Source organism: Gallinula chloropus (assembly GCF_964237585.1).
Source record: "Gallinula chloropus genome assembly, chromosome: 28".
NCBI classification, from domain to species: domain Eukaryota; kingdom Metazoa; phylum Chordata; class Aves; order Gruiformes; family Rallidae; genus Gallinula; species Gallinula chloropus.
The window spans coordinates 6,386,102-6,410,776 of NC_140113.1; the positions used below are offsets into that span (position 1 = coordinate 6,386,102).

Here is a 24,675-nt window from a genome sequence, read left to right on the forward strand (position 1 = left end):
CGACGGCACCGCTGCGGCTGTCGGGAGAGCTGGGTGTCGCCGGCCCCACCAGAGCGGCGGGAGAACCCAGGATCTCGGCTCCCAGGGGCGAGCGGTAGGCCAGAGCCCGGTGTCAGCCCCGGCACCGGCACCCGTGGCAGAGAGGGGGCGCCGGCGGGAACGAACCCCCGCCCGGCTCCTTCCGCCAAGGCCGGGCGAGCCCCCAGCCCCGCAGGGTTCCCGCACTGCGCATGCGCCGGCCGCCGGCGGCGTCGGGGGAGGCTCGGCCGCGCTAGGGCGCCCCCTGCAGGCGGAGAGGGGCCGGAGCCCCGGGGGCCGAGCGGGCGGCGGTGGCGGCGCAGCCCCCGCGCCAGCCCAGGCCCCGCCCCCGCGCCCAGCCGCGGCCCCCGGCCCAGCGGAGCCGGGACTGCGGGACAGAGCCGGCCTGAAGCCTCCCCAGGCGGCCCCTGCGAGCCAGGGGCTCAGGGCTGTCCTTCCCCGGGCGCAGTCCCCGGGTTTCCATACGCCACTTGGGTCTCCCCCAGCGCCCCCCTTAACGTGCCCAGCGCTGAAAGGGGCTCCTGGCCTCAGGGCTCCCTGACGGGGATCTCCTTCCAGCCCAGCGCAGCCAGGAAGGGCCAAACCCCCTCATTTGGGGAGAGCAAAGAGTGTCACCAGGGCCAGGCCCAGGACAGAGGGAGGTGACACACGCAGGTGAGGGAAGAGGACTCCAGCAGGGGGGATGGATGGATCTCCCCATCCCTACACCACAAATCCTTTGCTGCTCTTCCCACTGCAAGAGGCCACCTCTCCACCTCCCTCGGCCGCAGCGGAGCAAAGCTGAGGCAAACCCAACCCGCTCTGTCCCTGCAGCACCTCGGGTCAAACCCCCAGCACGTCCCCAGCTTGCACGGCCCCTCCCTCAGTCCCGGCAGGGACAGGCAGGACCAGATCAGAGCCACACCGGGGACAGCTCCGGGCCCTGCGGCTCCCGGTGTGACAGGATGAGTTATCAGCTCTTGGGGTTTCCATGGCAATCGCTTCAATTTTTAGCACCAACCCTGGCTTTTCCCAGGCTGGAAGGGAACACCGGGGAGCCTGATTAACATATTGGCCTATCTTGGAAACTGGCTAATTGCCTTTTTTGCTTCATTAGCTTATGGGGTTGATGACAAGGAGGGGAAAGTGCTGGAAAACCTCTCCCAGCATGGCATTTCACCCCGACTGCTTGGGTTACCTCCTGGTAACTCAGCCTGGAGCCCGAGAAGGCACTGCTGTGTGCTTGCTCCTTAGAAATAGAGCAATCAGGTCCCAGAGGGAACAGCAGTGGGCTTAGGGGAAGTAATTTCCATCTACAGAGATGATGTTTTAACAAGCGATAAGCGATCAGGGATTGTCTCCTCCACAAGCACCCACAGTGAGCACAAACACTGACCTGTGCAGGAGGGCTGGGGCATCTCCAGGACACCACAGTCACAGAGCAGCTTGGGTTTGGCCCCAAAGTGCCTGGTTTGCCTCCCCAGGGAGCCTGCCTGAGGGGAAGGAATGGCAGGAGGCTGCAGAAGCCCCCACAGCAGACATGCAGGGGTGTGCGGCATCCCTCACGCATGGAGGATGTCCGAGGGTCTGGCAGCTCTGAGGTCTAACAGGAAAGCTTGACACGCTCAGGTTCAAGCAGAGGCTGCCACGGAGCGAGGAGGATAGCTAGGCCGGGGCCTGTGGGGTTTCCCTGATGGATACACACATCTCTCTCTTCTCAGGTTTTCCTCCAGAGCATTTTCTCTCCCGAAAAGGCCGCCGGCCAGCGGCTCCTCCCAATCATCTCCCTGCAAAAACAAACAATCAGATCCTGCACTCCCCAGCCTCGGGGCAGAACCACCTCCGGGCCCCAGCGCCACAGCCCCCCCAGGCCAAGGCAAAGCCCCCCGGCACCAGGCCAGGAGCCGGGGCGCAGGCAGAGCCCCGCTCCCCGCCCGAGCCAGGGTCCCAGCACCACCCCCCCAGCAGGGAGGGCGAGCAGGGCCCAGCCACGCCCCAGGGCGGCGGAGGGGCCGGCGCAAGGACGCGGAGGGGCTCGCCGGGCCCCGGGGGCTCGCCGGGCCCAGCGCGGCCTGGCTGCCCGCCTGCCGCCATCTTGGGGGCAGCACACATCGCCCCGGCCGGGCGGGGGTAGGGGGGCGGCGGCGGCGCCGCCACGGCCACGGGCCCGCCCGCTCTGCGCCTCGCGGCGGTGGGACGAGCCGGCCCCGCTCCCCCAGGGCCGCGGCCCAGCCCCCACCCCCCGCCCGGCGGGCGCTGCCCCTTTAAGGTACCCGGGCAGGCGGGGCCGGGCGGGGCGGCGCCACTGCGCCTGCGCGGAGAGGCCGCGGCCCGCGGGGAGACGAGCGCGCGCGCCGATTGGGCAGCGCGTGCCGCTCGCGGCCCCTCCCCCCGCTCGCGGGCGTCACGTGACTCGGCGGCGGCTCCCGGCGCGGTGGACGCTGGAGGCCAAGATGGCGGCGGAGCTGGTGGAGGCGAAAGTGAGTGAGCTGCGTCCCCTCCCCGCCGCGGGGGCCGGGCCGGGCCGGGCCGGGCAGGGCTGCACCTGGCGAGGGGACTGCGGGTGGGCGGCGCGGCCTCGGCCCCGGCGCTGAGAGCTGAGAGGGGGGCGGCGCCCCGGGACCGCCCCCCCCCCTCCTTTTACCTCAGGGGCCGCCCCGCCCCGGGCTCCGGGCTCGGCCGCAGCCCCCCTGCACCCCGGGCCTGACCCGGCCCGGCCCGGCGAACTGTGGAGCTGCCGGGCCTCGGGCTTGTCCCTGGGCCGCCGGGCCGGGCTCTGGCCTCCCCCGCAGTTAATTCCCAGTGATTAATTAGCGCAGGTGGCTTCCCCCGCCGCCCGGCCGAGCTGCTTCCCCCGCTCCCCGGGCCCCTCGCCTTCTCCTCTTCCTCCTCGCAGCGCCCCGGGCCTTTCGTGCCCGGCTGCTGCATCGTGGCCTGCGCTGGGCTCCTTGGGGCGGGGGCGCGGCCGGCGGGGCGCGGAGCGGAGCTGTCCAGCCGGGCCCTGGAGGCGCAGGGGAGGGTCCGTCTGGCCGCGGCCTTCAGGAGATGGCGGGGGGGGGGGGGGATGTGGGGTCGGTCCCCCGCGTCTCAGCGGCAGGGACGCCCCGGGGGCTGCCCCGCGCCGGGTGAAGCGCTGTGTCCTCGCAAGAAACGTGCCTGGAGTTGCGCTGTGCTCCCGGGGGGCCTTGTGCAGCCCACCGGGCACTGGGGGCCCCGCTCGGCCGCAGGTCCCTCCTCTCCTGGCTGGGTCCCGGTCGGCAGCCCGGGCTCGTGCCGGCCCCGCTGCTGGTGCGTGGCAGCGCCTGAGCCGGCGTCACCCCACGGCCCCTGGGCAGGCTGGTGCTGAGAGTGATAACTGAGCAACCCCAGCAGTGTCTGCAGCCTGCAGCATCAGATTCCTGGAAGAAGAAGATCTGGAGAGGCCTGGTTTAGGAGGTGCTGCTCTCTGCCTGCTCTTGGGCCCATCTCAGTGGTGTGAGCTGAGCCCAGGGCCCCCTCAAAGGAGGAGACTTGCTTCCCAGGTGCTGTGGCTGCCCTTGTGAGCCTGTGTTTGTTGAGCTCTGTGTAAGGCCTCCTCACTGGGAGGAATGGGCTTTAGCATGAATCTGATCTCTCTACTGCTCATACTGTCAGGCAGATCGAAGCCTCAGTGACAGGTTTTCTTTGTCTGATGCTTGTTCTGCTCCTGCTCAAATCTGATCATCCTTCTGGATCTTAAACCCTTCTAAATGCAAACTGCAGAAGATGATGAGCTCAAACTCCACTTTATGCTCTGACAGCCCCAAGTGACCAGTGGTGTGGTAGCAGTGAGTGCAGAAATACCTGCAGCTTCCCTAATGCTGCACCATTTATACTCCCTTGATGTATTTACCTTTGCTATTTATCCTTGGAGTGCCTCAGAGAAGACACTCAGCTCTTGGTTTTGGAGAAAACAGACACAGAAACTAGATTTCTCCAGGATTACACCAGTAGAATGTAGTGCAACAGCAATATGAATCCAGATTTCTTGAATCCTAACTTTCTGGCAATTAGATGTACTTTCTCTCCCTGTTTTCCTCTCAACAAAAGTATTTTGAGACACATCACGGTTGCCAAAAATTTTAACTACCACCAGTGACATTTACATAACATCTTTGGGGCTCTCAGATTAAATGGCAGGTTTCATGAAAAAAGGAGAAAATAAAATGACATTCTCTCTATAGCCCAATTCCCACAGGCACAGAAGGGGTTGTTAAGTGTTGCTAGAATCAGTAGTAGCTTTCTTAATTAAAAAAAATCATTATATTTTAGGAAATTACAAGGCTCCTCTCACAGAAATCTGTCTTTTATGCTTTTTTAATATATGATTTAATCCAGAAACAAGGGTGGATTATAAATTGGGGAAAACAGACCTGTTTGGTCTCTGCTCCTGGGGTTGTTTTAACTGCAGGACAGCTGGGGTTTCTGCTTGAATCCCTGTGGTCTTCAACAAACTATACTTGATGAGCTTATCTTGTGCATTCATGATGCAGCTTTGCTGTGAGAGAGAACTGAAACATCAGTCTCACCAGACTCCTGCAGTAGTTCAACAGAAACAATTTCTAGTTCTTAGTCCAATGGAAAGTTGCCCTATTAGTGTAGTATGGGCTTTGACTCTGCTGACAGTTACAGGCCTCCTGAGTTCCCACAGCAGCAAGAGAGTAAATTTTTGAGGAGCTGCTTATCAAAACACTGCAATTGGTAGTAGCACTGCAGCAGCACAGGCAGCTACTGCTCATCAGGAGGGAGTGCTTGGCAAAGCACCCAAATGGGCTTTTGAGGCATTGTTCTCATGGGAACGTGCTGCTTGCTTTAATATTTTTTAATATCTTCCTGTGGTCTGAAATACATTGTATTCTTTAAAGATCCTGTGTAGGCAGGAAGGCTTCTGGAGGGGTTTTTTTGCCCATAAGGTGCCCTGAAATACAGTACAAAAGGACTGGTGGCCCCAGTTTGCTTAAATGTCACCTGCCTTCCAGTTATCTTTTGAGTTCTTCCTTTGCCCTCTGCTGAAAAATGTCTGAGGTGAAGTTTTCAGTGCAGCTCTCCTACCCAAAGGTGCCTGGGAAGCTTGGGTGCCTCTGTGGTGGAGGAGCTCCTGCCCCTCTTTCCTGGCAGGGCCTGCTCTTGGAGATGTTTTCCTTTGCGGTCGCTTTTGCTTCCATTCAGACTTGTCTGGAGGATGCTTAGTGTTCGTCACAAATGGTTGTTGAGTAACTCATTGACTGTCGTGGTGTCTCTCTAATTTTGGTGATCAATCCCAATCGATCCTCTCCTCTGTGTTTGCTTTGTTCAGACAAGTCCCTAAAGAAACGGGTGGCTGATCAGGGGATTTAACTGGACAGGCTGGACCGATGGGCTGAGCCCAACGGGATGGAGTTTAACAAGGCCAAGGGCAGAGTCTTGCCCATGGGACAGGACAGCCCCATGCAGGGCTACAGGCTGGGGGAGACTGGCTGGAGAGCTGTCAGGCAGAGAAGGACCTGGGGGTGCTGGGCGGCTGCAGGCTGAACATGAGCCAGCAGTGTGCCCAGGGCATCCTGGCTTGTGTCAGACATAGTGTGGCCAGTAGGTTTGGGAGGGGATTGTGCCCCTGGGCTGGGCACTGGGGAGGCTGCACCTGGAGTGCTGGGTCCAGTTCTGGACTCCTCACCATCAGAAGGACATTGAGGTCCTGGAGCGAGCACAGGCTGCCCAGGGAGGGGGCTGAGTCCCCAGCCCTGGGGGTGTTTAACAGAGGGGAGATGAGGTGCTCAGGGATCTGGTTCAGCACAGGATGGGAATGGTTGGACTCGATGATCTTAAAGGGCTTTTCCAACCTGGGGATTCTGTGATCTGAGCAGAAGCCCTGGTGTCTTGTCTTTTAAGAGGTTTTATTTGTTAGTATTTTGGATTCCAGGGACACAGTGGGAACTGACTCTTTGCCTCTTTATAACTGTAAGAACATCTTTAATTTTTTATCCCCCAGAACATGGTGATGAGTTTCCGAGTCTCAGATCTTCAGATGTTGCTGGGTTTTGTTGGCAGGAGTAAAAGCGGACTTAAGCATGAACTAGTCACCAGAGCATTGCAATTGGTCCAATTTGACTGCAGCCCTGAGGTTTTTAAGAAGATCAAGGAGCTCTATGAGACTCGCTACGCCAAGAAGAGCTCGGAAGTCGCACAGCCACAGCCGCACCGGTCCCCCGAGGCGCTCTCCATACACTCGTCCTACGACCGCGGCAGCACCGTTGCTCGGACTTCTATCTCCACCACTAACATTGACTATCCTGTGCTCTATGGGAAGTACCTGAACGGACTGGGAAGGTTGCCACCCAAAGTTGCAAAGCCTGAGGTGCGGCTGGTGAAACTTCCCTTCTACACCACCCTGGATGAACTGTTGAAGCCAACAGAATTAGGTGAGTTTCCAGTGTGCTGCTGCTGGCCCTGGGAGAGAACAGTGGGGCAGATTTAAGTGTCCAAACGTTGGTTTCAAGTCGTGTGACAGGAGAGATTGATTCATGTGGTTGTGGATGCTGCCTTCTCTAAACCCTGTGTATAAGGGGAGAGAGAGGAATATTTCTATCCATTTTTTATCCCTCCCTTTAGAACAGGAACGTGGTCACTTTGAGGTAGAATTTGAAAGCCCATCTTGTTTGGCTGTAGCTTTCATACCCTTCCTTGGAAATGCTGCTGGATTTCCTGTTGCAGTATTGCTGTGAATCATAATCTGCCTCCCATCTCTGCAATTTGGCAGTATATTGACAAAAATCTTTCTGTGTTGGTGTTGCACCTGTGCTAAGCAAGCATTCTGGCATATTCTACATTAACACTATTTTTCTGTGCTTAAAATACCCGACCTGCAGCCTGCTGTGGATGAAAGAGGGTGGCACACACATCAAACAGGATTTCTGACTTCCTTTTTCTTTTTTGGTGCTTGTCACAGTTATTTGTGTATGATGCTGGGGGTTTTGAGGGGCGACTGGGAAGACTGGAAGAAGTGTTTTTCCTCACCCTGGGGCTAGAGGGCTGAATTAAAATAATTCATTATTTTATTTCAGAAAAACAAAGAGTATTATCACTGGTGTCAAATACAATGTCCTTGCAGCCAAGACTGTATACAGAGGAGAAGCATCATTAGGAGATGCTGCTCAGCATACTACAAAGTCAATAGTTACCAGGCTTCACTACTAAATGAACCTAGAAAGGGAAGCTAGTCTGCCTTTGGTGAAAAGAGTGTTTGATGTGGATTGGAGGGGAAAAAAGAAAAGATAGGTAAAGATATGATTGTGCAGGTGGGGGAAAAAAAGCACTAATTCCTCAGACTCTGTAATTTTCATCTTCATTTGCAGACATTGAATATGCCAATGCTGGGGCCGTTTGAACAGTTGAGGGGTGACTGCCAGCATCAGCTAAAACCAGTTTAAATGCTGCTTGGGGAGTGGGTTAGTTGAGTCTAATCCTGGAGTGGTGTTTCTTAGTCAGGAACAGAAATGTATTTTGAGGGAAAACAAATTTTTCAGGATGTGGAAACATCCAGGGAGAGGAGAGGAGCCTGGATTCTGTTAAAAGCTGACATGAAATTTCCTACAGCAGCTCAGAGCTGAGGTCTCATTAAACTGAGTGTCTCACCTCCGTTAGCCGACACCTCCCTCGGGTCAGCTTCTTCCCTAAAGCATATTTGACTAATTTTCCCTTTTGATGAGAGTGTTTTCTGCTTAACCATGGGGGGGTGAACAGATGTTCAGTCTTCATTGTCCCACTCAGCCCTTCAGAACCCAACAACATCTTCTAGACTCTTGTTAATTTTGCCAACCTGGTGACCTGCAACTGCAATTTCTCTGCCTGTGTGGATGTGAATAAAGGAGCATTTGTTTGTGTGTAAAACTGGGGTGATTGCAGCACTGCACAGAGCTCAGCTGCTCCCCATTGCTACCTGCAGCAGCTGGGTGCTGGAATAACTTCTCATGTTAGAAGTTATGCTTGTGTGGGGCTGTGCTTAGCCTGGAAGGATGATAAAACAAAGCACTCTGAGGAGAACTGAGTGTTTTTCCATCCAGAAGCTGTGCCAGTCCATGCTTTGTTGTCCAGATTCTCCTTTCTGTGTTTGGACTGAGCATAAGCTCCTCCTCAACCTCAGAAACTCCTAATGTCAAAGTACCCAAAAGAGATTTAAGATCTCAGGCACGTTTAGAAACACCCAGCTGCTGTTGCAGTTCCCCATTTCCTGAGGCTACAAGAGAGACATTTTAAGCATATAGCCATGGTGGGAATAGGGGAAGCTTAATTTATATGTTCCAGGCTTCAACTGGAAGCTTCTTTATTAATGAAAAGGCTCTCTTGCCTCTTTGATATGATTGCCTTGAGATCAAAGGTGAGGTGGGCAATGACTAATTTGGTCTGTAGGCAGGCGGAGTCCCTGAAGAACTATCACATTACTGGTATAGTTGTAGACAAAGGTGGCTTCAGCTCAAAGCAGATAGATTAGGTCCACTGTGAACCTGCTAATATCTCATATTTGGCAACTGCACACACAGTCTCAGTCAATTTAAGTATTGAGTTGAGCATCTGAGCTGGCTACATGGAAACAGCTTTCTGGTTTGGGCTAAGGATGTCAACATGAAAGAATTCTTCTAATTTACTGAAATTGCTGCAATTCTCTTGGGTAGATAAAGCTTAAAATTAAGATTGATCAGATACCTTTTTAGAGGGAATGAATACTAACACCTTTCCTGCGTTGTATTTTAAGGACCTAACAAGCAGGGAGTTTGTGTGAGCTCAGGGGTCTCTGAGCACCGTGCTCATACATGTACTCATTCTCTGGCACCTTTTGGGGTGAAAGCAGTGTGAATATAGCTTCTGGCAGTAATAGTTTGCTGTAAGGAATCCTGAATGCTTGTTCTGTTCCGACTGTTAGCTGTGACAGCCCGTACTCACTGGAGATACTGAGGCTTCTGGTCTTCTCCTGGAGGCATGCCAGAGGAGATCTTGCAGTGCAGCTGTGGGAGCAGAAGCCCATGTAGGCTGGGAGGTCCTGCCACTGGCAATGTAAACAGGAATTGTTTGGGGTTTTTTCCCTTGGATAACACCTGCCTTGCAGTGCTGGGGTTGCTCTTCTCTCATGTAGGAGCAGTAAAACTGTTGCTCCAGCCCCCTCCTCTGAAGCTGAAATTGAATCACTATAAACAGGGCCACCTTCCCCTGGCTGCAGAGCAAGCACTGCTGTGTTGAGCCATCCCCAAGGAATCCCAGCAAAAGCACGTGCTCAAACTGCTGCCACATCCACCTAAACAAACTGTGGTCTGCTTAGAACCAGTGCCTCTGCCTCTGCCAAAAATAAAAGATGCCATAGAGTCGACTTGCCCTGTCTCCCTGGCCCTTGTGTGAACCCAAACGATGGTCGGTGTGGTCAGAGTAGTTCCAGTACCCCAGGAGGAAAAAAAAAGCCCCATGCCTTTGTATGGTATTGTGCCCTGAGGTGGGCAATGCTGGAGGTGTAGGGCTGTGAATGAGGACTCAGAACAAGCTCCTTGGCCCTACAGAAGTCACCTGCCATCAGCTCACCGCTGCCGCCATGGTGATGCCAATATGCTCCCTCTTTACTGGGAGTATATAATGATTTAGTGAGTTTCACCAATAAGTAAATACTGAGCAAAGGTACCTAAAAAAATCAAAATAATCCCCTTGTTGGAGAGAAGCCCAAAACCCTGGAGTCAATGCAGTCCTTCCCTTGCATGATGGCATGGTCTGGCCTGCTAGATCCAGCGCTGCAGATGGGGTTGGCTTCTCAGAATGGGAATCCATTGCAATTACTTTGGGCTGAAGTGGTGAATATGGTTTGCCAAGTCCTTGTGGGTTTTGGAAGTTTTACGTCTTGACTCATTCTGAGGATTGCTGATCAAGCTCAGTCTTAAAAAATTGATTTCCTGCTATTATCAGCTATTAAAATAAATTGATCCCTGCAGCTGTTTGACGAGTCAAGGGGCTGAGTTGTGTGCTGAGGCATCTGTCCTGGAGAAAGGATGAAACTCAGTTATCTTAAAATATTTTGCTTTTAAAAACAGTATTTTCTTCTGGCTACTCAGCAAAGAAATGAAGAGCTGATTGGGTACCTCCTGGAGTTTGGGCTTGTTTTCCAGCACTAAGAGTTTGAAGGAGAACTGGGTCTTTGCCCAGGTCTATCTCAGAGAGGTTTTTCTTCCAGTCTTTTGGGGAATGTTCTCTCATACTTCCATCCCATTCTGATTGCTGTTGGCAGTGAGGTATGCACAGACAGATCCTGAGCCCATCTCTCTTTTATTTTTGTTTTCCCTTCCTTTTTTCCCAGGTGACATCAAAGTGCTTTGTGTGTCTCTCCAGCAGTGTTCTGTGAGGGCAGCTGAGCTCAGCCCTTGCCTGGAGAAGAGTCTTTTGCGCCTGAGAAATAAACTGGAGGGGAGTGTGCTTCTGCTGCTCGTTCCTCTTATGTCATGCACAAAGAGGAGAGCTGTTCACTAAGTGGTTGTAGAGCAACACAGACTGGTTTTTGGTTCCCTGTACTGGTGGTTGCATGTTTGAACCGTGTAGCCCATCGATAGCAGGTGCTTCGCAGCCAGGACTGCTGTTCCAACACCCCATACGTGGTGGTGATGGTCTTTCAGCTTCAGGGCTGTACTCACTTGTGGTTGGAATTCAATGGGATGCTGGTTTTGATGCTGGGAAGTTTGCTGGAGAGGTGATAGCAAATTTGTTGGATACTTTACAGGCTGCGGGCAGCCAGGCCCTTGGTCTTGTGAAAGAAGGATGAGCTGATAAAAGTGGAAAATAACACATGAAGAAGTTCTGAGTTTTCCAGGTTTGCTTTGTCTTCATGTAGGCCAGATATCAAGGGGACAGTGTGTCTATCAACAGCTGTTTAGGCAACAATAATACCATGGTTTTGCTGTTGTTATCATTCACTTTCTAAAAATAACAGCCTGGATGGAATGCTTTACTACTTCTCAGGGTTGTTGTGGTCAAGAGACATTTGGGTGGAAATCAGAGTTAAAGTCCATAAAAATACCTTTTTATTATTATCATCATTATTATTATTTCTGAAAACCCTTTTTGCATTTTTGAAGCTGAATTGCCACGGGGAAATATCCAGAGTCAATGACTCAGATTGTCACTGTGTGTCTTCCAAGATCTGAGAGGTGCTGAGGTTTCATCCTCCCTTCATCTCATCTTACTCCGAGACAGTAAAGCGAGCTTTCCTGCTTCTCAAATTCTGGTATATTGGCTTTGAATAAACTTAGTAATTGAAGTGATGCAAAGAAGAACACCCAATTCTTGCTAAAAAGAAGGGAAAAAAGCTGTTTTGTCACTTGGTGTTGTGTTTATTCTGTGACTTTCACCAGCTCAGGGCCCCGACTTCAGCTGGAGATAGGTGCTGGCAATAAAACTGAGTTTTGAATTTAATAAAAGGTACCAAGTGGAAGTTGTAACATGAGTTTTCTGCATCTTGAGCTTCGTTTTAACCACGTGAAATGCATTTGATCTTAAAATTCTCAGTGGATAAAAGGCCACGGTTAATGCCAGCTTCTCAGAGAAGTGTTCCTGAAAGCAAACTGCTATAACACCCTACCTATAAATGCACCCTCAAGGTCATGTGTTTGCCAGTCCTGTTTTGTCTCTTACAGCTGGTTTTTGTGATGCTTTTTTTATTCTCTAAGCTGATCTTTTTGTTGTTGTTTCCTTTCTTTTCCAGAATCGGTCTGGTTGGTCTGGTGGTTTCGTGCTTTCATGTCGTGTATAGGTCTCATCTTACACATCTTTCAGTTCTAGTCTCCACACTGTGGTGCCACTTATGGTTTGTTCTTGTATGAACACAGGACTCTTGTCTTATTGATTATTTGAGGGGAAAAAGAACAAAGAAAGGAAAATAAAAAAAGGGGGAAGGGGTCCAAATCCACTGTGTACCATTAGTGTAACTAGCAAACCAGGCAAGCAGTAAATGAGCAGAGCTGTAATCAAGGGTAGATTTACCAAAATGCATGATAATTGGAGTTCTTGTGCAGCTCTGCAGGAGAAAACGGGACTTAGAAGTAAACATAGCTGAGAAGATTAAAAAAAAAATCAGCTTGTGCTTAGCAATGTATGAACATATTATCAGTTTGATGTACAGTCTTTTTCCTCTTCAGTTCCACAGAACAATGAGAAGCTTCAGGAGAGCCCGTGCATTTTTGCATTAACACCAAGACAAGTGGAGTTGATCAGAAATTCCAGGTACTTCTCATTGGGTATTAACAGCTCAAGAAGATGGAGCTATAGAATTGCTCCATGTTCCCTCTCTGTGGAAACTTTTGTTCTCTGCAAAGAAAACCAGACATTGGCAAACAGGCTACTTCTTGTATCAAGCAAATAGCTTTGGGGGAGGTAGGAGGTACAGTTTTACCCATCTAAGTCCCCACTTCTGCTCCTCTAATCTTCCATTTGAAGCAGTACCTTTGGGCAGGAGCAGCAGTATGGGATTGTCAATGACCTAAATTCTCTGCTGCACTTGTGTGGCAAAGAAAAATCTGCCAATGTTCACATGGAAAGTTCAAAAGCTGTACATGTAATGCTGTTTGCATCTGAAAGAAAGCTTCCTTGTTGTAAAGGATGCTATAGTAACTGCCTAAGAAAACATCTTGCACTGCTTAGGATTTACCCTGACCTCTGTCGTGATGCAACTTTTGATTCAAACAATGAAAGGGCCCAGAGATGTCAGTGCAGGCAGTAAGGCTTCCTCCTCTGCTGACCTCCCTTGGTCCTTGCTGCCATGAGGACAGTGCTGCAGAAGGGCTCCTCCAGAACGAAGCATAAAACCTTTACAAATTTCTCTCTGCAGTAAAATGGTACTGTTATGGTAGAGTTAAGAGGATGTTTATTGAATGTTCAATGCTGGACTGGGTTGTGAGCCCAGTAGGTTAACAGAAGCAGTGCAGGGGAAGCTGTTTGAAGACTTAAAAGAGAGGAAATGATATTCCGTGGAAGTCTTTAAGGGTTATAAAAGACCACACGTGTGGTAGCTGATTCCTGATGCTCTTTCCCCCACATATTAGATTTGTGAGAAAACTTTCACTGCCAGTAACACAAATACATCATAGCAGGGGTTTCAGTGGGAGCCTAGAGTGATCGCTGGCCCATCTGCTTGTGGGTGGTACCCAGATGTGTTCCCCCAGATCTAAAACTCACACGTCAGCACCTGTCCATCAGCTGAAGTTCCATCCTCTCCACCCCCAAAATCAAAACGTTCTGTATTAAAACACTGACTTGGGATGTCACACGCTTTCAGAGGCAAATCAAGATTAATTTGGGGATCTTACCTAATGCCTTCTGTCCTGGGCAGAAATTAGAGTATGTTTTACACCTGTGTGTAAAGACCCCTAATAAGACTTGTTCTGGGGTATGTTGCTCTCCCGATCCCAGTTGAAATCCTGTTACAAACAGCACGTACTGCTGACGTTAGTGATACTAATAGCTGTTCTGCTGGTGCCATAATACTTAGTTCCTTGGTTTGCATGAGCAGCTTTAGCTGAATAATTGAACAAAGAGGGTCTTCAAAGAACACTGGCAGGTAGGCTTGACCTTAAAACCTAGTTTTTGTAAGTGCTTACGGATCAGCAAAAGGATGACAAGCAAATTGGTATCTTTCACCTGATACTTTTACAGTTTGACAACCCAGGGAAAGGCTGTAGGACAGTGAAAAAAATAATGGGACAACTGATATTTGCAGAGGAAATGGTACAATTTAAATAAAATTCTGTGAGGTAATTCTTTGAAGGTTTATATACTAAAAAACCCCCAGCAACCCAAACTGAAACTCTTCAGTCTGGCAAAAGGGACCAGCTGAGTTTTGGAGGGTTTGAGGTGGTTTTGATACTGTTGTTTTTTCTTTTTAAGAATTAATCTGAAATTTCTCTTTCTTCTTTAATTTACTAGGGAGTTGCAACCTGGTGTGAAATCGGTTCAGGTTGTGCTAAGGTACGTCTGAGCATGGGGTTGATTTAACATCAGGTGCAGAACAGTGGAGGAGGGAATAACTCACAGTGGGGTTTTCATAGCTACAAAGATAACTGAGAGTAAGTTGCTCACAGGCCTAACACAAGCAGCTTAAACTCTGCTTTCTGACCTCTTCCTCCGTGCAGTGCTTGGGTTAGTGCTGCAGCAGGACACAGCAGCGCGTGGCATTTGGCTGCTGGAGCTGCCGAGTGGAATTGGCTTTGCTTTGGCCAGATGAGGGAGCATGGGTTGGTGTGGTGGGGGTTGGCTGCTGGTAGCAGTTGATGTGAAGACAGCTTTGAGCGTGGGGATGTTGAGAGACGTGTGGTTGCTTTACAGGATCTGTTACACAGACAGCAGTTCTCCTCAAGAGGATCAGTACCCCCCGAACATCGCAGTGAAAGTGAATCACAGTTACTGCTCGGTGCCGGTGAGTCCTCTCAGCCAGCAGCTGTGGCCCTGCAGCTTTGGAAGGGCTTGGGTCATTTCAAAGGAAATTGCCCTGATGAATGCAGACAAGAAGTCAGAGTAGAAAAATCCACTGCTTAGTTTAAAGCTATTTTTCTGATGGATTAACTGTGTTGTTGTTAAACTGTTCTAGCAAAAAGACTTGATCCTTTTCAGTTTGCGCTTGGCCGTGACTGTTCACCTCCCTTCTCACCCACCCCACCCCTTGAAAACTCTGAGTAGAACTCAGTGAAGCTGGTGAATAGATGTACAAGAAACAAAACTGTATTTAATCTTTCTTCCTTAGGGCTACTATCCATCAAACAAACCTGGAGTGGAACCGAAAAGGCCCTGTCGTCCCATCAACCTCACCCATCTCATGTACTTGTCTGCAGCGACCAATCGCATCACCGTTACCTGGGGGAATTACGGGAAGGTGAGTGCTGAGGGAGGGCACCCAGAACTGCACCAGCCAGTGTGGAAGAGCAGCCTCACTCATCATTTCCCTTCCTCTCACTAGAGCTATTCCGTGGGGCTGTATTTGGTGCGGCAGATGACCTCAGCGGAGCTGCTGCAGAGGTTGAAAACCATTGGGATCAAGCATCCAGAACTCTGCAAAGCACTTGGTGAGTGTGTTTGCTTACGAGGTGGCTCAGGGAGATCCAATATACCTGTCAGACTGCAGCATTCCCAATAGCCAGGCTACTGAAACGTGCTTGGCAACAGCTGCCAAGTTTTACCTGACATCTTTCTGCCAGTTGTATAAAACCACTCTTTATCTGAACAGACTTGCTAAGCCACATGTCAGTCGTGTGAAATTGCCCCAGATCTGTGTGCAAGTGCAGCACTTCTGCAACGTGTCTTTCTCTGGGCTCTGCAGAAGCTCTGAATCACCTGAGTTGGATGTAGAATTTGTCCCCAGGTGGTATCATGGTGAGTGCTGCTGAGGGCCAGTGTCCTTCTGAAGCGAATGGCTTCGTGCCTTCACCTCATTAGGAGCCCATGAACATTACTGCATTACTCTTCCTCAACCTGCACTATTTCCAAAGATTTCTGAAGCAAGAGATCCTGGTGAAAATCTCCTGCTGCCCGTGAACCCTGGGGGCTGGCTGTGGGATTTCACCACCAGCACTTGCATATGCCTTGAGAGCTTCAGAGAAGAGATGATCCTGAGCGATGCTTGTCCTAGACCACTCAGGTAATTCATCATGATATGAGGCAAATGCAAAACAGCCAGCACCTACCCATTGACATAAGAAACTAAAATTTCCAGTTATTGAATACCCACTGGTGTCAGAAGCCCGAGGCACTGGCTGTGCTCCCCTTTTTGCTGTTCGCCAGAACCTTAAACGAATCGACCAGAGGCTGGCTCTTGGGTTGTCCTAAACTATAGAGATCCTCTCATTCTTCTCTGATGCTTCTTGAAACCAGGCTCAGCAATGTGTGCTGTTACCTTTAAAGTCAGTGCTTGCAGGGTGGGCTTTTGATCTGAGGGTGCCAGGCAGAGGTTCTGAAAGCAGCTGTCCTCCCTTTTCCACCCGCTGGCTCCAGTTCCACTGAGTTTGGTAACTAACAGCTTTGGCTGGCCCTTGGGGCAGGGATGAGTTGGGTTTGGAGACCTTAAACTTCATCAGATAGGAACGTTGTCTTGTTTCACTTCCTTTGGCCTGTTACTTCTTGGAAGTCACTTGGACATCTCAAACTGGCAAGCACAAGGAGCTTGTAAACTTTGCTTTTATAGCTCTAGTCTGTTCTTCAGATGATTCTGTTTCATGTTCATTGCAGTATCCTTGGACATCTCAGGGCTCACTCATCTTCCTTTGCATATGCTTCTGGTGACTTTAAGTATAGGAACAGTGTCTGAAAAGAGCTGCTTACATCCGTGGCCGTAGGTCCAAAAGCAGTCTTCAAACAGCTTGATTCTAATCAGGAGGTCCTAGAAAATGCCTGTTTCTTCTTCCCATGTATCATAGGAATTGATGTGCAGAGAATGCTCTTACAAAGAACTTTATGAAAAATTAAGCTTGGATGAAAAGTCTCCTAATGTGAAGAAAATAACACCAAATCTTGTAATCTCATGGGAATTCCACATCTGAGAAGTCACTCTCTAATTAGAGCTGTGTGTTGCAAAACTGCTTGTAGGCTCATTGTCTGGAGACATCTTGTTATGATCTGAAAAGGTCAAAATAAATGGTTGGCTTGCTCCAAAGAAAAATGGTGATGGAAGTGTCAAAGGCCTTTTCAGACAGCAGTGTTCACAGCAGCTGCTCTTCAGGAGTTGTGCAGTACTTTAAAGCTCATTTTCAACGTTGATTCTGCACCTTGATGTGGGACCTGTGCAACTGCTGCTCTTTTTGATTTGCCTACAGTTCCTCTGGGGTTTCCTTTCAGGCTGCTGCAGCAGGAGCAGGATTCTCTGCCTCCTTTCCTAATGTCTGATTCTTTCCAAATACGTGCTGGAGATCCCTGCTTATGACTGGTTTTGCATGGCTGCCTTGCTCTTGGAGCTCTCTGCCCTGGTACCTCTGGGTCTGTTTGCAGTTCCTGTGGAACAGTCTGCTGGAATAAGTGAGCTGGCCAGTTCACAGGCTGAAGAGTTACAGCCCAGTAGTGCTAAGAGGAAGCTTGTTTATTTGATAGAGAAATAATGGGATGTGGTTTCCTGTCAGTTTGACTGTCTCCCATGTTTGCTCACTTCTGGGGGGACTTCCTCTGAATTTCAGGGGGCAGGGGAAGCAGTTAACTCTGTGCTATTGCTGCTGACCTCAGAAAGGAATGAAATCCATTAGGCTTATGTTAAAGACCAAAAAAGCCTAAACTGACTTTGTTCCAGGAGCCGTGCTGCGTGTTAGAGCTCTGTCCACCCACGCTTGCCCTCCCTGCAGGAAGTTGAGGTGTGTGGGTGTCTCAGTCCTCTCTGAAGGGGACAAATTAACTCCTGCTTGCCTGCCTTGGTATAATATTAACATGAAGAACCTGGTCAGCAGTGGGATTTCCTCTGTGTACCCCAGCTGCACAGCCTGTAGTTTGTAAACAAGAGGTTGCTAAGTGAGCATGAACAGCGCAGCAGACAGCACGCACGCAGATGCCCTCACCCCAACACCTAAGCCCATCCCACCTCCTTTGTGTGGGCTGCCTGTTCAGCTAGGATTTGGGAATTCTGTAAGGAAACATGGTCCTGGCTGACCAAAACGTGCTGCAGCTGGCCTGCAGACCACAGACTGCCTCATCATGCACGAGGTTTTCAGCCAGCCACCCAGCATCTCTCCTGAGCTCCACAGGCTGCATGAGCCATGTCCAACACAGCAGCATTGTGTCTCCTGTGTCCTCTGTCCCTGACTGGCAGAGGTTGTCATCTGTGTGGAACATGACTCATGGACAGCCAAGGGCTCTCAGCGAGGCTCTTCCCCTGTGCTACACCAAGGTGTGAGTTTGCTTCTGTTAAGTTCTGTGGCCTCTGCTCTTCCTGCAGTGAAAGAGAAGCTACGCCTGGATCCAGACAGCGAAATCGCTACTACAGGTGTCCGCGTCTCTCTCATCTGTCCGGTGAGTGTGCCCAGTGGATTCTGGTCTTGTTTAGTCAAGTAATCCTGTTCTTCTGCCAGACCAGCTTTGCAAGCTAACACACCTTTCTGCTTAGAACTGTCTGGTGACAGCTTGGGCGGGTTTTGTGGCTCATCTTCTGCTCTTTGGTTCAACAGCTAGTGAAGATGCGGCTGTCTGTCCCATGCCGGGCGGAGACCTGTGCACATCTGCAGTGCTTTGATGCAGTCTTCTACCTACAGATGAATGAGAAAAAGCCCACATGGATGTGCCCTGTGTGTGACAAGCCAGCACCCTACGACCAACTAATTATTGATGGGTGAGTACACATGCTTCTCTCTCCTCAGTCCCTTTCTTCTTCTCCTCTGGGTGCAGCATCTTCTCTTTCGCTCTGTGCAGCTGATGGAAGTTCACCTCAAAACAGTGTTGGAAGCTTATTCTGCTGGTGCATAATGTTCTGACTTAATTGTCTCAGTGACAATTAAGAGCCAGGCTTAGAGCAAGGCTTGACTTTGGCTGCTGTTCTTCATTTCTGAGCTACACTAAAGCGTGTTGAGAATCGAGCATTTACTGCCTCACTCTTTTCATCAGGCTGATGAACCCGACAACTAGCTGCCTTGATTGACCGATATGCTGCATGGAATAAACCACTTTATAAGCACACAATAAGGTGATTTTTTTAATAGGAAACGTCTTCCTCTTTTCTTGTTGGTGTGAGATACTCATCTGCTCACAAGCAGCTCTTGCCATGCTGTAAGTGTGATTGGGGGATCTTCTCTGCCAGCTATTAAAGCAAGTGTTGTGCAACACAGAGTCTTGGAGATAGAGGTACAGGTGTGGTGTTTGGAAAGATTTTTGGGCTGTCTGTATGACTGTTCCAGTACAATTTTTGTGGCTGTTGTGAATATCTTCATGTTGGGGATGCCTCAGTAGGGGCTGTTCTGTGTAGTGCCTGCCCAGAGAGGAGAAAACCAGCAGGTTCAGATACCCTGGAGGGACAGAATTCAAATGCTTTGGGTGTATTGTCCAGACCAGAGGTTCCCTGGATCTGCTCTGGGCCTCCCACCCTGGTTCCTCTGGGGACACCCAGTGGTGGCTGCTCCCTGCTAGCAGGCTGAGCCAGGACTTTGGGCTGCTCATCTGAGCACAAGAAATTGCCTGGGTTTTGTCCAAGAGGAAAGGAAGGGATGAGGGGTGAATTAATGTGACCGTGATCTCCACCCGCCCCACCCCCCTTTGAAGCTTTGTTGCCTCCAGATGCAGAGAGCCTGTGTTAGAGCTGGGACCACCACCATCTGTAGCAGCACTAGCCAAGCTGATTGGGAGCCTGAGGACTGATGGAGCAAGCTGTGTTGGCTTCTGGAAAATTCTCTCCCCCATCATGGCTTGTATAATCAGCTTCTAACACGGATTCCTTCCTAAGCAGGGAGAGTTTAGAGAGAAATCGTTCAGGTGCATCCAGCTGCCTTGGCACACGAGGGGGTGAAGTGAGCAGACAGGTCTCTGCCTGGGTGGCATATTCCCAGGGCCAGGCTGATAACGTTCTGAGCCTTGCTGTCTTTGTAGGCACTGGTTTCATCCAGGAGCTGTGGCTTTTTAGTCTGAAGCAGCTTAGGCATCAGTTTGCTTTGTCCTCTGGCCAACATTGACAGGAAAATCCAGTTCCTTTGGGATCTCTTAACGAGGCTGCTGGGATTGAAGGCGAAGGTGCTAGGGGTTGGATTGTGGAACCTCCTCTGCTCAGCAGCAGAAGTATCCCTGGATGAGGAGGAGGAGGCTGTCACTGGTGAAGGTTCAGCAGATTCCTTTCTCCCTGCTCTGCAGTGTTGAGGGCTGGGTGTCAGTGCCGGTTCTGTTGGATGAAGGTGGTCTTCAGACCTCCCGAAAGGAAGCTGGAGGGAACCTGGCAGCCCCAGCTGGGTGTTTAGTCAAAAAAGGGGTGTAGGCTCCTGAGGAGGGAGGTGGTTTGTCAGGTCTAAGATCCTTTGTGCCTTGTCAGCTGTTTTGGCATTGCAGCCTGGGTGGTTGCTCTGCTGGATGACAGGTGGGTCCATGGAAACACTTTTCCTTCTGGAGCTGGGAGAAAGCTGAAACTTTCTCCTCCTAATGTGCCACAAATTGTTTCCTTGAGCTAAGAATATTTTTTTTTTTTTTGCTGTTTGTGCTCCTTTATACTGAAAGGAAATGCTCCAACCCAGAAATCAGTAAGGTCTGAGAGGGCAAATATCAGGATGTAGCAGAATAAAGCAAGTACCCAGCTTCTGAGGAGCAACGAGCTGCAGTCAGGACCTCATTCTGCTCAGTGTCTCTGTAATGAGATGGCTGCCATCAAGGTGTCCAAGCTGGGTCTATTTTTAGTGGTGAACATGGGTTTTTTCTGTTGAAGGAAACTACATATATTGTTTGGTGGCTGTGACAGAGCCTTTGGGAAACAAAAATAGGAAGAAGATGCTGCTGATTGGATTGTTTATTTCTTAATGGTATTTTGTCTGTTGCTTGTGCCTTGTGTGACTGTGACTGTACCTGCACCAGCCTGGACACAGCTCTAGATGGGGCATCAGACATCTGTCTGGAAGTGGCACCACAGACTTGGGAAACTGGGTGAAGAGGCAAAACTGTCTTCTAATTGCACATAATTAAACTGTTAGTTGATGATTTCAGTACGTTGTCGGAAAGGATGGGGACAGCTTGCACTGTCAGAACCTGTCCTTGTGTTACAGGAGATAAAACAAGCCCTGGACTGCAAGGCTGGCAGCCTCCTAACACCGAATTTCTTTTAAATTTAGTGTTTAAGGTGACGATCCAAGTTGATGGCCCATCATAAATGTGTTCTGCTGATTGCCTCCAGCTTAATAGATGGCATCTTCTCTCCTGTCCAGGCTCCTGTCAAAGATCCTGACAGAATGTGAAGATGCAGATGAAATAGAGTACCTGGTGGATGGCTCCTGGTGTCCCATCCGAGCTGAGAAAGAGCGGAGCTGCAGCCCTCAGTGTCCAATATTAGTTCTAGGTGAGTATCTCTGGGGCTGAAGACTTGAAGCTGCTGTAGATGTCACAGATAGCCAAACCAGAGCTCACCAGCTGGCTCAGGGAAAGCTGTGTGATACCCAAATACCAGTTTGGCTCTGAGAGACCTTCCTCAGGATAGCAACTTGGTTTTCAGCCTCTCCAGGAGGGAACAGCACAGCCAGGGCGCTCCACATCCCCGCAGAGGAGGGCCCAGCCTGAGTGGGTAACTCAGCAGTGACCCCAGAGTGTCACCAACAGGACCTGCCCAGGACAGCACTGTCCTTGTGTGGGAGGAGAGGATTGATGCTCAGAGCGTTCGGGTGCCTCTGGCGGGGCTGAGCTGGGCCCTGGTGCTCTGCACCTTCCTGCTGCGGCTCGGACAGACCCCGGCTCTCGGGCTGGTGCTGCTGGGCACTGGCTGAGCTCTGACCCGGGAGTGAGCATGGGCTTTGTAGCATCAGCTCTGGGTTTAGGCAGTTTGTTTTGTGCACCCCTTTGCCTTTCAGGCTGGACACGAGGAAGCGTTTCTCTCCTAAGAGGGTGCTCAGACCCTGGACAGGCTTCCTGGAGAGGTGGCCGGTGCCTCGAGGGGGCTTAAGAAGCCTTTGGGGACAGCCCTGAACAACAGGCTGCAGCTCAAGCTGGTCCTTGTGGGTCCCATCCAGCTGAGGCAGCATTGGAGCATCCCTTAAAACAGGCAATAAGTGTCTTTAATGAGTCCTCTCTAACGAGTCCTCTCTTCCCCCACCTCTTCCAGGTTCTTCAGATGTGAACGGGCTCTTGCCCACTCCTAACGGTAACGGTGAGAACGGCAAAGCCACTGCTGATGTCGTGGATTTAACACTGGACAGCTCATCATCGGAGGAAGAGGAGGAGGAAGATGAGGAAGAAGATGATGATGATGAGGGACCCCAACCAAAACGACGCTGCTCTTATGAGAAAGGTTTAGTTTCTGCCTGCTGACTGTGGAAGCGGCTCTGAATCTCAGAACGGACAGACTTGAATACTCTGGTGCTTATTAAACTGGAGGAGGGGGAGAACATCCTCTCCCACCTCATCTCCCTTCCTCCCTGATCTCCTTTTGACTTTCCTATTCCAAATTAATCGTTAAAATGAGAGAAAAAAATTTAAAAATAACAAAAAAAAGAAAAGAAAAAAGAAAACAAACAAAAAAAAAACCCCACCCTAACCACAAAACAACCCACAACACAACCACGAAAGAAAAACAACTCGTTGAGCTGCTGCTTGGTTGGAGAACGAACCCCACTCAAAGCCTGACCCTGAACTGGAGTTGGAGTGAGTGTCCTACAGCCGGAGCCCGCAGCTCGCTGGGGTCTCTGCTGCCCTTCACCAGGATGGTTGGAATAGGTGGAGTTCACCTGCAGACCTACAGGACACCCAACTCCCGTGCATCTCCAAAGCTGTTTGCATTTTTATTGTCTTGTTAAATAACCATTCCTTAATTAATCTCAAGTTTTTTGCTGGACGTGTGAGTCCGGGGCGGGGCGGGAAGCAGAGGGTGGGGAGAGGGACAAGGAGAAAGAGGAGGGGTGGGGACTCGGGCGGGTGGGGAAGGGAGGTTTATATAACCCAGGAAGCATAGAAAGGGGGATTTCTAGGGGTGGGGACGGGGTGGGGGCACGGGGTGAGAGGGAAGAGGGGAGAGACGTACGGTTGGAATCGCACTGTTCTAGCTAGGAGCTCCAGCAGCTCTGCACCTCATGTAAAGAGACACGTTTTGAACCTTTTAAACCTAATCCGAAAGGTATCGTAGGATTTGTGCTTAGTGACTTCGTTTTAGTTGAGCAGAAGCCATGGGGAGGGCGGGGAGGGCTCGAACCACAAATCTGTTGTATTTTTGAAGTGCAATAACTTGGTGTTTTTTGAAGACTTAAAAAAAAGGGCTGCGCATTCCCTTTTCTTGGAGAAGGCGTTTCTGGAGGCGGTGGCAGCGACCTGCAGGACAGCCGGACACCTGGCACGTGAGGAGGAGCTGGGTGGGAGGGGGGGTGGAAAAGGGGGGAATGCTTGGGCCTTCGAGCAAATGCCAGGTGGGGGAATCTCAGTTTCTAGCCAACTACCTCGGTAAACTCCAATTCAGGTTTCTTTCAGTCACGAGCCAGCGTGCGGCCCGGCACCGGCGCTGCTGGCGGCACTGTTGGCAGGGTGTTGAGGACAGAGCCGAGGGACGATGCGTGGAGCCCCTGCGACCACGTGTTAAACAGCCTCTGGACTTTTTCCACTTCTCTGTTCAAGACTTTGGTCCCAGACCCAAAGCTACTGCTATGCTCATGATGGCAAATGTTGTTGCTTTTGAGTTTCCAAACGGTTTCACCCCCTTTTTGACTTTGTCTTAGAGAATTTTTTGTAATTAACGTGGCGGCGGCGGTTCGGCTGTTCCCACCTCTGAACTCTTGTTCTGCTTTGGACCTCGCTGACTTTTCTCACGTGGTAGATGAGAATAAACGTTGCAAGGAAGAAGCTGGCCTGTGCCTCTGCCCCTTGCTGTGCCCACGGGACGGGTGGCAGGCAGGAGCCGTGTCCCCCGTGCCCTACGCCGGGGTGTTCCTGCAGCTGGAGCAGCGTCCAGCCGTGCTGCACCCAGACCCCCAAGCTCTGGGTGAGGAGCTCTGGGCATCCCCAGCTGCTGCTGGAGCCCAGTGCAGGGCTGTCCCTGCACTCCAAATTCTCCAGTTTTTGCCTCCCAGGGTGTTGGGGGGGGGGTGGGGGGGCAACAGCATCACCAAACTGGCAGCACTTGGAGTAAAAGCGAAGCACAGCCCGACTCACGTCGGCTGAAAGGCCACCAAGGTCCACCCAGAAGGATTCCAAATCCTTGATAGTGACTTGCCCAAAGGCATCTAGGAAGAGAGCAGAGAGTTCTCCTCTCAGTGGGCAGCTCCAGCCCATCTGGAGGGTTCCTGCCCAGACGCCCCCGTCTCTTCCCCCACGTGCTGTAAGACCCCCGGACCCCCAGCCCAGCCTGGGAGGGCACCGGGCTGCACGTGGGGCTGTGGGCGCTGGCAGAGGGAGCACCCAGCTCCCAGCCCTCCTGCACTTGGTCTTGGCAAATGACAACTTGAAGGCAAAAATTGGGAAGGGGGATGGTTAAGGAATCCCCAGAACCCCCACGCTTTCTCCCCAGGCATCTTAGGAGGGTGTCCCGGCCGGCGCGGGCAGGGAGGCAGCCGCATCTCGCTCCTTCTTCCTCTCTTTCCAGCCTTCCTCCCGCAGAGAGACTTTTCCTCGCGTGACGTGGGCTTTGCTTTTCCTTCTCTTTCCCTTTTCTGTTGGTGTGGAAGCAATATGTTTTCAGGTTTAAAGGGGGTGGGGGTGGGAAGGGGGATTAAAACACAAAACAACCCTTGGGTAGAGCTCAACCATTAAGTTTTACTGTATGAAGTTCTGTGGCTCGCATCCCTGGTGCACAGTAGCTTTAGAGTCCAGTTGGGTTATTTCCCCCCCCCTCCTAATATTTGTATTCTAATTTAATTGCTTTTAAATTTTCCAGGCCAAGCCACTGTTTGGAAACATCATGCTTCTGTTACTGCTTTCTGTTTGAGTTGGCCAGCTCTTCCTGTACATATGTTTTTTCTTATATCCTGTTTTCTTCTTTTTTTTTTGTAAAGAGAAGAGAAAAAAAACAAAAAAAAAAAACAA

At 50.9% G+C, this 24,675-nt stretch overlaps 1 protein-coding gene across 1 annotated transcript; it reads left to right on the top strand.

Annotated features, from left to right (window-relative positions):
- The first annotated feature begins 2,465 nt into the window (after positions 1-2,465).
- Positions 2,466-22,488, top strand: PIAS4 (protein inhibitor of activated STAT 4). The gene is made up of 11 exons (XM_084276513.1): positions 2,466-2,498; positions 6,005-6,434; positions 12,174-12,258; positions 13,957-13,998; positions 14,356-14,446; positions 14,771-14,899; positions 14,984-15,089; positions 17,936-18,009; positions 18,165-18,325; positions 20,886-21,016; positions 21,773-22,488. Exons 1-11 carry the CDS (start codon positions 2,472-2,474, stop codon positions 21,976-21,978), a joined length of 1,482 nt encoding a protein of 493 aa, XP_084132639.1. The 5' UTR covers positions 2,466-2,471; the 3' UTR covers positions 21,979-22,488.
- Positions 22,489-24,675: the final 2,187 nt, after the last annotated feature.

Bases quoted from the DNA above. Each gene is read 5' to 3' on its own strand.
- PIAS4 (XM_084276513.1), top strand. From the start codon at position 2,472: ATGGCGGCGGAGCTGGTGGAGGCGAAA. The intron at 12,259-13,956 runs GTACTTCTCATT...TTAATTTACTAG, and splicing joins GAGTTGATCAGAAATTCCAG to GGAGTTGCAACCTGGTGTGA. The intron at 21,017-21,772 runs GTGAGTATCTCT...CACCTCTTCCAG, and splicing joins GTGTCCAATATTAGTTCTAG to GTTCTTCAGATGTGAACGGG.